The sequence below is a fragment of the Candoia aspera genome, chromosome 3 (assembly GCF_035149785.1).
Source record: "Candoia aspera isolate rCanAsp1 chromosome 3, rCanAsp1.hap2, whole genome shotgun sequence".
Classification (NCBI taxonomy): Eukaryota; Metazoa; Chordata; class Lepidosauria; order Squamata; family Boidae; genus Candoia; species Candoia aspera.
The window spans coordinates 112,789,685-112,803,485 of record NC_086155.1 but is presented as its reverse complement, the minus strand read 5'-3'; the positions used below and the strand labels follow the sequence as shown (position 1 = coordinate 112,803,485).

General features: G+C 40.3%; 1 protein-coding gene across 2 annotated transcripts in view; it reads left to right on the top strand.

The window, feature by feature from the left end:
- Positions 1 to 2,135: 2,135 nt before the first annotated feature.
- Positions 2,136 to 13,801, top strand: part of ARAP3 (ArfGAP with RhoGAP domain, ankyrin repeat and PH domain 3) — an 87,215-nt gene continuing 75,549 nt past the window's right edge. The window contains exons 1-9 of one of the 2 annotated variants that reach the window (XM_063298634.1): positions 2,136 to 2,423; positions 2,928 to 3,179; positions 5,631 to 5,692; positions 8,129 to 8,199; positions 8,698 to 8,771; positions 11,306 to 11,572; positions 11,986 to 12,055; positions 12,919 to 13,039; positions 13,323 to 13,537. In XM_063298634.1, the coding sequence (XP_063154704.1) occupies positions 2,170 to 2,423; positions 2,928 to 3,179; positions 5,631 to 5,692; positions 8,129 to 8,199; positions 8,698 to 8,771; positions 11,306 to 11,572; positions 11,986 to 12,055; positions 12,919 to 13,039; positions 13,323 to 13,537 (1,386 nt within the window). In that variant the 5' untranslated portion in view covers positions 2,136 to 2,169. Of the gene's footprint in view, positions 3,180 to 5,630; positions 5,693 to 8,128; positions 8,200 to 8,697; positions 8,772 to 11,305; positions 11,573 to 11,985; positions 12,056 to 12,918; positions 13,040 to 13,322; positions 13,538 to 13,801 lie in introns of both variants that reach the window. The other variant, XM_063298633.1, reaches the window with a different exon arrangement.

Here is a 13,801-nt window from a genome sequence, read left to right as displayed (position 1 = left end):
TTTTTAATTGTGTAAGCTGTGTAAAATTTTAAATAAAGCAGATGGGGATCTTTCCCTTATATGTATTATTTGCCCACTCTTATTTTACCCCTACTGATGTACATGTGTGTGTTAGTATATCAGAGAGGATAAAGAAAATGGTTCAACAAATGTATAGGGAACTTTGAGAATGTTGGGCATATGCCCCGCACCATTCTATGAAATGTGGCATGCTTTATCCCTTCATAAAGGTCAATTTACCTGCAGTTTTTGTCCCATTTGAATAAAAAATAGAAATGATACATATAAATGATATGCATTATATTTTTCCATGCTAGATAATAGAAGGTGAAGCTCCATTTTCCCGATTCCTGCTCCAGAATTAAGACTAGTCAGAATAGAGTACTCCATTGACAGAAATAGGGTTGAGCTATGGCACTAAGGATCCAGCCATGAAGCAGTTTGGATGGACTTCACAGAGCCCAAGCATGCATGATCTGAAACAGAGAAAAGGCAAATGGGAAAAGTGTTAAGCAACACTTTCATTTTACCTATTTTCTTTTTCCAATCTTTATTTTTGCCCCCTTGAAAATAGTTAACTACAGGACTTTTGTTGCATATAATGTTTAGTTAGGTTGGGCTTGGTGATCTGAGGGCTCTGTCTTTTCCATTAATCATGACTAATTTTGTAATTTCCCATCTTCTGCAAAACACCATGTGATGACATACCATTAATCCAAAAAGGAAAGATAAAACGGCAATTATGATCAAGAAAGAACCTTTTTCCTTAAATATATTGATTGATCATGAAAACCCATGGCCCAGGGAGGAGACTTTCTAGTTCTAGATTTCGAGTAAATGTAAACAAATGTATGAAAATGAGGGAAGTTGAGTTAGGGTAGTGTAGGGTTTGGTGAATCGATCAACGTAAAAAGATGTATTGAGAAAAACTGTTCCATATAAAGGGCTTGTGCTGGTGATGCAACGAGAGTAGGAGACATTTCTGCTCTGTCTGGTAGCCTGTGTTGTTTGCTGATTGCACTAAATGTGTACAGGAGTTTCTTACTAGGTGTGGTTTACTGTGAATTGCCTCATCTCATGCCCTCAACAGGTTGTAACAGAGACCACATTGTCTTTCCAATTACAAACTCTTCCTCCTATTTTTCTCACTGTCAAAGTACCTTACTCTTGGAGAATCTTGGTATTTTTAAAATAGATTTATGTTTTTTCTTCAGAGGATGGGATTCTGAATGTTCCACCCACACTCCAGTGGAAAACTAGAAAGGAGATTCATTCTCTGTTTCACTGCAGAGTAGGTGGCTAAAGGTGCTCTGTAACAGTTGGCCCTCTTTTCCTGGGAAAGGAAGGTCTCTATTGAGGACAATGTTCAATATTTTTTCTAGGAATCCTTCGTCACAAACAGAATATTAGCCACGATAACTAGATTGAGTTCAGAGAATAGCAATTTGAACTCTTTATTTGTGCTGGAATTATCAGGGGGTCAACTCAGCATTGTCTCATAAGCATAAAAAGAGGGTTTCTCTAGTAAACGCACCTCTATTGTGCTTGTGGGATGTCACATGGGTCACCTGATTTCCACTTCCTCCTCCTTGGGTTGGGGATTAACAATCTCCATTACCTCTTGGGCACACCTGCAAGCAAGAGGTGCTGCAGAATGCAGCTCTCGTCCTTTCATCTCACTTGCATGCAGATATTTCTATTTCATAGAATGTGTCTGCAAAGAACCAGTGATGAATAAGTGCTTTCTACTGTGAAGCTGCTTGTATCCAGATCTACTGAATAAATGTAAGCTACCTTTTTTTTTCTCTTCATCTAACTACTGTGTGAAGACTGAATTTTTTTCTGAACGTAATTAAGCTTAATGTGCAAGTTCCTTTTTGGTTCACACTTCTATTTTGCAAGATTGTTGTTAGCTGCTTGGAGTTCTTTTATTAACCTTTAAAACTCCATCAATTTGAACTGAGCATATATCTGTTTTTCCCAACCAACAGGAGCCAAAAATGAGAATTCAGACGAGAGAAACTAATGTATTTATTCTTTTTCACTGCTCACAGATTTATTATAGATTACATTGCTCTTGCAATTTTTCAGTTCTAAATTTTTCACTGTTTCTTTGGTGTCCCACAGATTGTAGGCTGAAAAGTTCATTTCCTTCCTTGCTAAACTGACATGCATCCTTTGTGTCACATGGACTCTGATATTGCAGACTGGCTCGCCATCGTTCATCTGGAAAGCTATCAAGATACCTTCAAACAACACGGATATGTCTTGGTGAGAGATGTGATCTCACTCAGTAAGGAGGACCTACAGAAGCTTGGCATCACTGCTACTGGCCACTGCAAAAGGATTCTGAATTTAGTACAACAAACCTGTCTGTCTGTGGAGAATGAAAGTGGGCACATGGCAGAAGATTCCCATTCTAGGTCACGTGAAATTACATATTCTCTGGATAGACCTGTGATAAAGAATGAAGAAATCTTGGCAAAAACTATTTCTGACTCTGAGGTTGACCACGATTCAGCCAGTCACCTCCAACATTCACTTCTGAATAAAGAGTCTACTTATCCTGTAGCAAAGCCAGTACCCAAACCCAGAACTGTATTCCCACATGATTACAGAACAGCCAAACTACAGCCAGTCTCATTGTCAATATTGCTACCTGTTCACAAACCCACTTTTTCTTCTGAACAACCGCAAGGAGCATGTAATATTCAAGAGGGATTTGACCAAGAAAAATGTACCACAAATGCTCAGAAGCTTGAGATAACCTCAAAAGACCAAGTCCCTACTGTAGCTTCTCAGAGTAGGCCAATAGAGAATAACTCTGGAACTGTTATTCAGTCCTTCGTTCACATAAATGAAATGAGTAGTGAAAGCAAGCATTTGTCTAAAACTTTATCCTTTCCTTCTACCCCCAAATGTTCCAGCTATAACAGCCAGTCTATGGACACCAAGCCAACCACATCCATTTCACCTGCAAAGAAAATGCAGGCAGAGACTGTGTTAATTCCATCTGTCCTCATCCAGTCAGCCTCCCCAGAGGATAAGAAAGAGATGTTATCAGATGTTCCCTTGCCAGCTAAAAGAGTAGAAATGAAGGAGAGCCTGAGAAGTGTGACTAGCACACAGCATTCTGAAATAGTCCTGCAAAATGGAAATTATAACATGGAGAAGGCTGGGTAAGTATACATGCTCTTCCCAGCAGTATAGTTTATTCCTAGTCAGTTAGAAAGGCCTCAGCTAGAGTAGGAAGACTCTTTGTGTGGGTGCATCTGTGTCTGTGTGTACACACACATACATGCACTTATGTACTGTATGTATTGTATATACCAACTACTAGCAGTAGTCATAGATTAAGAAGGGGATACTCTGGCTATTAAAATTTCAGGTACTTCTGCATCCTACCTTCTTTAGAATTACTGATTGGATCCCTGTTCAACCTTGCAGACAACTGGGCTTCTTCAGAATTTCATAGATTTAGGGCAGGGATGCATAATGGAATTCCCCAAAGCCTTGACTCTGAGCTCCCCCAATAGTTCCTGCCAAATTTTTATTGTGACAGAAGGGAAAAATACATTGGAAATAATCCAATTAATTTCAGATAATATTGATTACATTTATATTGAATCAAATATATTCTTTGTTCCAATACATCTACTATTTTATCCTGATTCCTTTTTTAATCTGTCTTCTCTCCTATGTTCCATATAAATGCCAAATGCAGCCTTTAATCTTAAAAAAAAATTTTTTTCCTCTGGCCAAGGGCTTAAAAGGCTGGTGAGCAGCAAATGCTTTTTCGTATTTTGAGAATAAGAGCTTCCACAGCTAATAAGCAATAATCTAGAACTGTGAAACCTAGCATACATGGAATGTTGGCTTCATTTAGGCTCATGGTTAGGTAGTACGATAACATGGAAGCCCAGCTAGTTTGCCTCCTAACTATAGAGATGGCTGATACTTCACAGTCTTTTGTAGTCCTACCAACAGAAGGATTTATACCAGGAGAATTGTAGGGATCAGTATTAGATGGCTATATTATGAACAATGTCTTAGGGCTCACCCTCACATTCCCCCAACTGCATCTTGAAAGATGGTTTGCTAAATGTAAGGACACATCCTTAGGATGCTGCCTTTGTCTGAGGTTGTTTAACTTTGTATTTGGCCAATATGGTGATAAAGTGTTTTACATCTTGCTGTATGCCCAATTTCTTTGGTGATTATGCAGTCATGGGCTGAGATCTGCTAGCAACTATTGGCCACTTTTGCCTGCAGTATACACCCCCCTCCATTCCAGTTGCTGGCCACTGCCTTCTGTGGCCATTTTGTTTTGTGCTGCTGCTAGACTAACATGACACCTAGCTTCCTCAGGCAGCTGCTTACATAGCACTTGGCCAGTGCTTTCCAAAGTGCAAGCCTGGTTTTATGCAGGCTCCTTATTAACACCTATTTGCTGCTCTAGTGAAACAGAATAGACCTTTTTCAAAGCATGTGTTCAGTGGTCCTGTGAGAGAACACTAGATCCCTCTTTTAAAAAAGATTAAAAACTAAATTAGCTTTTTAGGTAGATATATTCCATTGGGAAAGAGAGCATGATTCTGCTGCTTCTCATGTTTATGTATCCTCCATTGCTATCCAGATGCTTTTTTGTATTCCTCTGGTGGTGGGGATGTTCCTTCTCTGCCACCATTTTGCCTATTCAACTCCCTCACCAGTGCTTTTTCCCATATCACTCACCATTCCAATGGAGCAGCAGCAGCAGAATCGCTAAAAAAAATGGCAAGTTCACTCCACTGCTGCTTCAGCTGCATGCTGTTGACCTTAACAGCAGCTTTTGAAAAAGGGTACCTGGGTCATGGGGTGAATTGGAAGAGAACTCAGGTGGTCCTCTCCCTGTGTTGTCTCTTGTTTCGTCCCGTGCCCATCCACCACATCACCAACCTATCAGCCTGGTTTTGTTTTAGGAAAACTGCTTACTGCTCTCTTGGAATAATGCTAGATATGTGTTCAGAATCAGCCCAAGTAAAAACCCACTCCCATGGAGTACCTCTGTGCCAGTGGCATATCGTTGGACAACCTGAAAGCTGGCATAGGACATTGGTTTTGCTTTCAATATGATTGTGAAATGATCGACACAGCTGTAATAGCTTCTATTGAAAGAAGAGTCCCAGACCTCTGATTCTCAGGTTCCCATTATCCATCGCACCACAATGTTAAGGAGAGTAATTGCTGGTTGTTTTTCCCACCCATCAGGTAGCAGTAGGAATGTTGGTGGGACGAGAAACAAAAGCATCAATCACTGACCTTATCTTGTCTCACATTAAAACTGTAGGGACAGTATCATTTGTTACTGAATCAGGATTACCTATTGGGACAAGGTAAATTTATGTAGGGATTTTTTTGTGCCACCTCATAGACTGAAGGAAAGTGTGTTAAAGCCTGGATAAGCCCATAGTGTGGTGCCTGGATTTAAATTTAGAATTTAAAATTTAGTTCACACTGCAGGAAGCCAGAAAGCCTAAGCTAGCCATATTTCTGAAAAGAGTGCTTTTCAGAAATATGGTTCTTCAATGAATATATCTTCAATAGGATGACTATAAATCTAAAATAAAATATTCTCTCCCTTTTCATAGCTCCCTGGGACAGTTCTGCTTGAGTACACAACATTCACCTGAAGAACTTAGTAGCAATTCAAGTGAGTGAAGACTGGTTCTCTTGGACACTAATGGGAAGGGGCAGGGTGAGGTAGATTTTTCACCTAAGATTGTAAACTCTAGTGCCCTGCTTTTTGTTTTTTCCTTAATTAATATAGTATAAAAGTAGCTGAAAGCATGATAGAAAAGGGTGGCTTGTAATTCTTCTAAAACTAGAAGCTCCTGGGTGAAAAGACCCTGTTGTAGATATTCCTCCATACCCCTTATGGACTCAGTAAATCAGAGGTAGCTTAGAACTTGAGTAATGCCAACTATGCTCCCATAACAAAAAAATACAGAAGCATAGATTTAGCAAAAGGGTATATCAAGTCCAACCCACTGCTCAGTGCAGGAATGCAAATGAAAGCAACCCTGAGAGAATTATCTAGCTTCCGCTTGAACATACAGTATACAGCAAAGAGGAGTCCACCACTTCTTTGATTAATAGGCTACACTATTTTACTGTTAGAATTTTTTTTTCTAAAATTCAGTTGTAATCTGCCCTCCTGTAACTTCATTCCATTATTTCATGTCATCAAATGGAATGGAGGACAGGCCTTGACCTTCTCTGTGATTCTGTATTTGAAGAACGCTATGATATCACTCTATTGTTTTAAAGCTAAGCATTCCTAGTTCCTTTGCTCTCTCTTATAGGACTTAGTTTCAAATCCCTGGCCATTCTCATTGCTGTCCTCTGAACGTTCTGGAAGTGTGATGCCCAGAACTGAACATGGTGCTTTAGGTGGGATCTGCCTCTGGCTACACTTGAGTATGAAACATTTCCTTTCACATCAGGATTCCAGGATTATATGATCTCTTTCCTCAATGTTTTTGCAGTTTCCATTTCTTCAACTAGCTCTTCCCTGTTGGTTGGAGTTAAGTTTGGGAGAGTTGATCATCCTTTGAAAGAGAGAGTTGTCATCAATAAAAGTTAGGAACTTCCTGGAATATTTCAGTTTGTCTTTCAACAAATGTCAGAGTAATTAAAGGCTCTTATCACTACTATTAATGTCTCTTTGAAAGATGAGCCATTCGCTTTTGGAAAGTGTCATCTACATCTTTTCCTTGGTTAATCAGTAGCGGACGCCAAATATTTTTATTTGTTCCCCTACTTATTTTAACCCACATGCTCTCTACAGTATTTCCAGGTTCAGTTCGCTTGGATTTCTGAGCAGGACTAGATATTGTTACTGTACCGTTCAACTCCTCTCAGGCTTCCCTTGGTCATACTGAACCAGAAGTCTTGCAGACAATGATTCAAGAGCACTGTTCTTTTGGTAAATAGATTTATTGCAAGAACTAAGAATGGCAGCAAAGAAAAAATCTAGCAAGTTCCAAGTATAAAATTCAAGCTTTCTTTGTAGCATAAGTGAGGTTCAATTTTTGCACTTTTCTTATACGCCTGTACAGTTCCATGGGCTGACAGCCTCATGCCTTTAGGTAGGCCTGGGCCTTGCTTTAGTAAGGATCAATCTGATTGCAGGCTGTTTGCCTCTGTCCGTGACCTGTCTCGTCCCCACATCTTCACTTTCTATTGTTTCTGTTCTTTTTGAACAAATTATATCCTTCCTTTGCCATATTCCAGTTACGGGAATTATCTTACTATGTCTTCATCATACCTATTAAAGTCATGTTTATCTGCCTGACTTCAGAGACTTCAAGATCCTGTAGGGTATTTCTCTGTTCTGAGAGTTAGTATATAGAATACGAAGGCCATTAATTTTAGAGCAACGTTCTTTCTGAATTTCCATTGAGTGCTTCAACAGGTCCCATTGTTAGTTCTGCTGTTCAAGCTTGCCTTGCTTTGGCCGAACACATTTCAGCAGTCCTTGTTACTAATGATAAAACCTGCATCGTGACATTATGTTGCAAAACCTGCAACATTGTGTACTTGCCTCAGATACTATGATGCAAGGCCATAAGGATGGGATTTGCATCATGACCTCACTGCATGCTGGGATTTTGACATAACCTGCAGGTGCAGTTTGTCTCATGTAATCATCCAGAGAACTCAGACCATGGTCCCAGACACCAAATCTCTCTCATCAATATAATTTGCTGTGTTCTTTTTCCCCTTTTCCCTTCCTCAGAGAATTTTATGAGCAAATAATATACAGTATATAGGGCGTCCATCATCAGTTCTCAAAATGTCTAATTTTTCATGGAAAAAAAAAAGAGCCACAGAGGCTCTTGTTGGAACAGCAGCACTAGAAGCAGGAAGTTTTTCTAACTGCCAAAACAAAACCTTCCTGTGTGCCTATAGCAATCAATTTCACAAAGTTCTCTCTGCTGTGAAGGGGTCTGTAAGAGACACACACAAGATTTTTCTTTCAATTTTCCATTTTTGTTCTGAGCAAATTAGACTCGGGAGAATTGTACTGAAGTCTCTTTTTTACTTCTGAAGTCATTATTGCTTTTCCAACTTTGTTTACCCTCAGATGCTGTTGATGAGTTCATCAGCCCCTACTGTGAGAGTATGTTTGGACTCTGCTGGTCCACCCAGGGGCAGGTGAGGATACCTTGGGCTTTTTGCTAATTGTGTTCTTCCCTTCCAGACAGTTGCCTTTCCCAGCCATGGCTGGTGGGGGAGGGAATGGGAGGAGGGAGCAGTGAGAGAAGCAGATGTCTAACTATATATAAACGAATGAGATTGGGATAGACTGTGTGCCAAATGGAAGGCTGGAATCTAAAGGATAGCTCAGAGAAAATGTCAACTGAGATTTCTAAAGCAGTAAGGGAAATTTAATACTGGGAATTATTAGGAGAAAAAACAGTAAGGATCACCATGCTCCCAAAGAAATCTATAAAGTTAGATACAGGTAATAGGGAATGGCCATGCCTTCAGGCCCAAGTTTTTTTGAGTTCCTAGATGGAAATATAAAGCTGATTTAGACCCCAGTAAGAAAGTTCCATCAATTTATGCACAAAGAATCATAGAGTTAAGCAACTGGCCAAGAAAAATTAGTCGTTCCTGTGTCTGCTGAACTATTCTTTAATATTTTTCTAGGATTCAGCAACTTCTGAATGTCAAGACTATGAAGATGTACGAAAATGTATAACAAACCAGAGAAGGGACCCCATGTAAGTGGTTTGGTTTTTTTTCTGCCTATACATGTTATGCATGATTCCTTCCCTAATATGCAAGGTTAATATGCAATGCAAGTTTCATGCAGCATCCAGATACAGTGATCCTCCTTTAGCCCAGGTTTTTAACCCATATTTCATCCATTTGTTCTTTAAACTTAGGAAGAAAAAGCCAAGCCAGAAGAGCAATTCTCAGGAGCTAAGGGCAGCACAGGTTTTAAGGATTCTCGGAGTGAAGTCCTATTCCCATGACATGGAATTTGGTCTTCTAGAAAAGAAGACAGCTAAATATTTTAGAAAACTCTATCTGAGCTTCTGATTTATAATCAGCAGTTAGAATTTGCTCTGGAATTCCAGTGCAAAAATAACAGCAAAAAGATGTGCACAATAAACATATGTGCTATATAATAACTACATGCGTCTTCATAATTACCATTTTATTATAGATAGAGGATGGGAGAAATAAGGAGACGCTGGAGTGGGTGGGACAGGAATGTTGAAGCCTTATCTGTCTGATGGTATGAACAAGATAACATGGTATATGACAGATGACCATTTAACCTCAGTTTGGAGACCTCCAGTGAAAGAGAACTTACCACTTCAGTGGCAACCTTTTCCATAGCTTATAGCTGAAACCATCACAAAGTTCTTCCTGACATCTAGCCTGAGCCTACTTCCTTATAGTCTCAGTGCATTGGTTCTGGTTTGGGGCAATCTGATGAAGAGAGCTGCAGCTCACAAATGCTCATACCTTTTAATAAAATCTGTTAATCAGAAAAGGTGCTACCAGAGAACCAGATCAGACCTTTTGCCATCACCAGAGAACCATCTCAGCATGAGCTGTATCCAACCCATTTCCCTCCAGATATGTTGTGCTAGAACTCAAAAGAATTTTGAACCATTGTGGTAAAAGTTTGTGCTAGGTGGGTGTCAGGTAGGTAGACCAGACCAGGAAATCAACTCCATAGGAAGGCTAAAACTACTTTTTTTTTTTAGATTGGCTATAATAACAGAATCTTGCCAGTTCGATTGTGCTGTACATTCTCCTCCTTTTTATACTTCAGCAAATGAGGGAGGAGTCTGTCTGAGCCACTTCCAAATGTTATCTCTTTCTGGACTTGAAAGTACTTCAGTCCCTTTTGCCTCAGTAATGGTTCCTGCATATTTCCATCAAGGTCATCTTCCTTGCTTTCAACAGTGGGAATTCTGGGGTAGAATAGCATAATGCCTTTGGAGGGCATCAGGTTGGGTAAGGCTACTCTGCACAGTTCAATATCCCTCTTCCATTGGGAAAAGAATCCTTAAAATGGCTCACTATAGCTGTACCAGCACAAAAGCTTGAGATTTTGTGACAGTTAAGATGAGAGGGGACAGGAGGAGCAGCAGAGTGTGGTGTGTGGAACAATGGCTGCAGGGGAGTGGAGGAGTGAAGCCAATTTAGTGGCCTGCTAGAACCACTGAAATGGAGCAGAGCTTATAACACAGCTGAGAAGCTGGCACAGAAAAATAAAATTATCTTAGATAGCTTCAATGAGCATGCCAGTGAAACACAGGTCATTGATCTTACACATTCAGCCCTCCCAAGCATAAAGAATCACACACTTAGATAGATTAGGTTAAGATAAGTAACAGAATTCCTTACTGACTTTATTGTTGCTTCTGTTACATCCATCTTGATGGAAAAGATGAAGTTCCTTTGTTCTTTTCTTTCTAAATACATAGTTTGCCTTAAACTCTCAGCCCTACAGCTGCCAAGAGCTGTGTGGAAGAAAGGGGCTGAATTCTTCATCAAGGCCCGAGCACGTGGCCCTGATGAAGAGAGCAGCATCCATGCTGCCTCTTTGATCGATGGAAGAAGGGGGCAGCATTCTTCATCAAGGCCTGAGCACATGGCCCTGATGAATGGAGAGCAGAGCAGCATGCTTGCTTCTCCCTGGGTGGAAGAAGGGGAAAGAGGAAGTGGGAGTGGCAACAAACAGCTTCCACAGAGTTGCATTGTGGAACAACTCAATTCTAATTCACACGCAAATGAGGCATGCTGGATTTGCCAGGACTTCCAACAAGGAGGAGGCTGCAGCAGGGAAAGGAAGCACACAGATTTTAGAGGCACATTGTCCTTATAAAGCCTTTCATTTACCAGTGTCAGTGCCATGAGTACCGATGGCGAGCAGGAGGGGGCCTCTATCCAAGGAGGAAAATGCATGCGTTTTCCCCCCTGGATAGAGGCCCCCTCCTGCTTGCCATCAGTACTCATGACAGTCAGTGCATTATGAATGCTTGTCCTTCAGCTATAGTTGTCAATATATGGGGAGCAGCCATTCACTAAGGGGTTATTATACCTCTCATGGTTCTCATTTTTCTCATACTCTGTTTCTATTGCCTCTCTAAGTGGTATCTTAAGAATTACCTCTTTTACTGGGAGTGCTTTTACTGTCCAAGGAGACTAGCTGGCCCCAAGTTACAACCAGAGAGGGATTCATGCTTCTATCAGTTTCTGATTCATTAAACACATCTGACACCCATTCTTCCAGTGACAGAAATCCCAGGGGAGAAGATAAGAGTCCATCTGCTAAGAGGGAAGCAGACATCATCAGCTGTGCTGCTCAGAATGAGACCGAGGGCTACTCTACCGTGGAAGCTTCATCTGTCAAGCGCTCCCCATTCAGGCTCTCTGACCCCATATATCCTGGTGAAAATTTAGACGACTTGACCATCTCTCCCTATGCCAGCTACACCTCTTTGTCAGAGCAGCCGCTCTCTGTGCTCAACGGCTGGCTGGACAAGCTCTCTCCACAGGGGTAGGTGACTGGCCGAAGGGACCCTGTCTTTTGTTCCTTCCCCCATTTTTTCTTTGTTTTCCATTAGCCTAACCTAAATATGTTTCTTTGTTGGAAAATTGGCCACTGCTACATTATACATTATACATCATACTATAAAGTTTATAATTCTGATCTAAGCCTGTAATAAAGATGTCATTTTGTAAGGTTTATTTCAAAAAGACACAGAGATATGCATAATATTCCTTTTAACAAACTAATACATTTGCATATGGTTAAACAAATAAATACTCTGCTTTTTGTACGGCTGGCCTTCTTCACTTACAGCTTTAAAAGCAGAGACAGCTGTGCTCCCCAGCAGTCCTTTAATAAACAGTGTCATGTCCCTGGTGAACAGTTCTGGATTCAAGGAGCTCTCCTTTCATTCTCAATAGGAATTATGTCTTCCAGCGACGTTTTGTCAGATTTGATGGGAAAAACCTCATGTATTTTAACAACGAGAAGGTGAGAACAGTATAACAGAAATTCATGTTAAGCAACTATACTTGTTGGGCTTAGAAAGGGAGTGGAGAAAAAAAGTGGGAGGTTCTGGTTAATTGAAAAAAGAAGGTTGAGCCTAATCTAGGTAGATGGGAGAAATGGTGGAGGAAAGTTGGAACTCAAGATTGTGAGTTACAATTCTGCTGTCTATCTCAACATGCCATAGTTTCTTAGATGTGTGCCTCTTTTCTAGAGCCTTCCTCTCCTCGCCACTCACTCCACTTACCCAGTATGGAATGGGAGTGAAGCTGGATTGTGGGAGTATGCTTCAATGTCTAGAATAACTTCATATTTTAAAAATAAATCTGACACAGACTTTCATTTAATGTATGGATTTCTATCATATCCAATATTTAGGTTTCTCTCTACATAAAGTGTTAATATTTCAGTTTTACAGAACTTCTTAATTAGAAATTCCTTAAATTGGAACAGTCTCATAGTAGTATGGGCAGACTTCATCGTAGTTTACAATTCCATTTAATGATTCAAACTGTGCTGTCCACTATTCCTGATGTCTGTATTCTGCTTAGAGTTTTATAGCAATTTTCAGGTTTTTAAAACAATATAATAAACTCATTTATCGATTAAAAAGTTAATGAAATATTGAAAAAGTGTAACTTTTTTGATACTTGTAAATCCCTCGTTTAGTCACCCAATTCTACTTTTATATCCTTTTGTTTTTGTTTTCCTTTTCTTTTAAGCATTTTTTCTTAAAACAGTTAATAAAAATACATATTTAAAAATAAACTGGATTAACTTTAAGCAGGAAGAAAGTTCTAGAGGAAGAATGTCAGAGTAGAGCTCACTAACTGCCTGGGCTGTTGCAGGAACCGTATCCCAAAGGATTGATTCCTCTCTGCACTATTGGCATGGTGCGCTCCACCAAGGACAACAAATTCCAGGTCATCACCAAACACAGGATTTTCGTCTTCCGAGCTGAAAGCGAAGGTATGAAGTCCCAGCCCAATCCCAGCGAGCCTTTCCTCTTTCCTCGCTGCTTCTGTTTCTCCACCTTCAGAGGCTCACCTTTCTCCTTTGCCAGGCAGCACTTCTCTGTTTCTTACTGCTCACATTTCATCTCCTGTTCTTCTTTTGGAATGAGAAAATGTAGGAAGAGCTAACTTTTCCTGGAGGTTTGCGTAGACCGTCTCCAAAGTCGCTCTGAGGAATACTTGTAATCTTCTCATCTTTTGCTATCTGTATCTTCTGCTATCTGTTTTGCTTGCTGTAGCCCAGCGGAATGAATGGTGCAGCACTCTGCAGCAGAAAGTCACAGACAAGCAGATCCTTTGTCCCCCGTCATGCCTCAGCAGCAGCAGCAGCAGCAGCAGCAGCAGCAGCAGCACTCGTTTCCAGAAGAGAGGCTATTTAGAACTCAAAGGCTACAAATCCAAACTGCTTGTAATTCTTACCCTGGGCGAAATGTGGCTGTACAAAAGCGAGCAAGTAAGTATCCACTTTCAGCATTAGGAAACTGACTAAAGACATTTTTTATTACTTCTTCAAAAGCGTATTTCATGTGCTGTAGTTTGTTTTCCCTACTTTAACAGAGGAATGCCTCTTTAAGTGGCTCCAAGTGATAATGTCAGACTAGGACAAATGCAGTCTCTCTGAACAGTTTAAGCTGTTGGAAGTAAAAGTTACTGGATCACAGCCAGCAGCATCAATATTTCTTCTATTGTTGTTATTTTCTTTTGTAGAAAAGAAAAG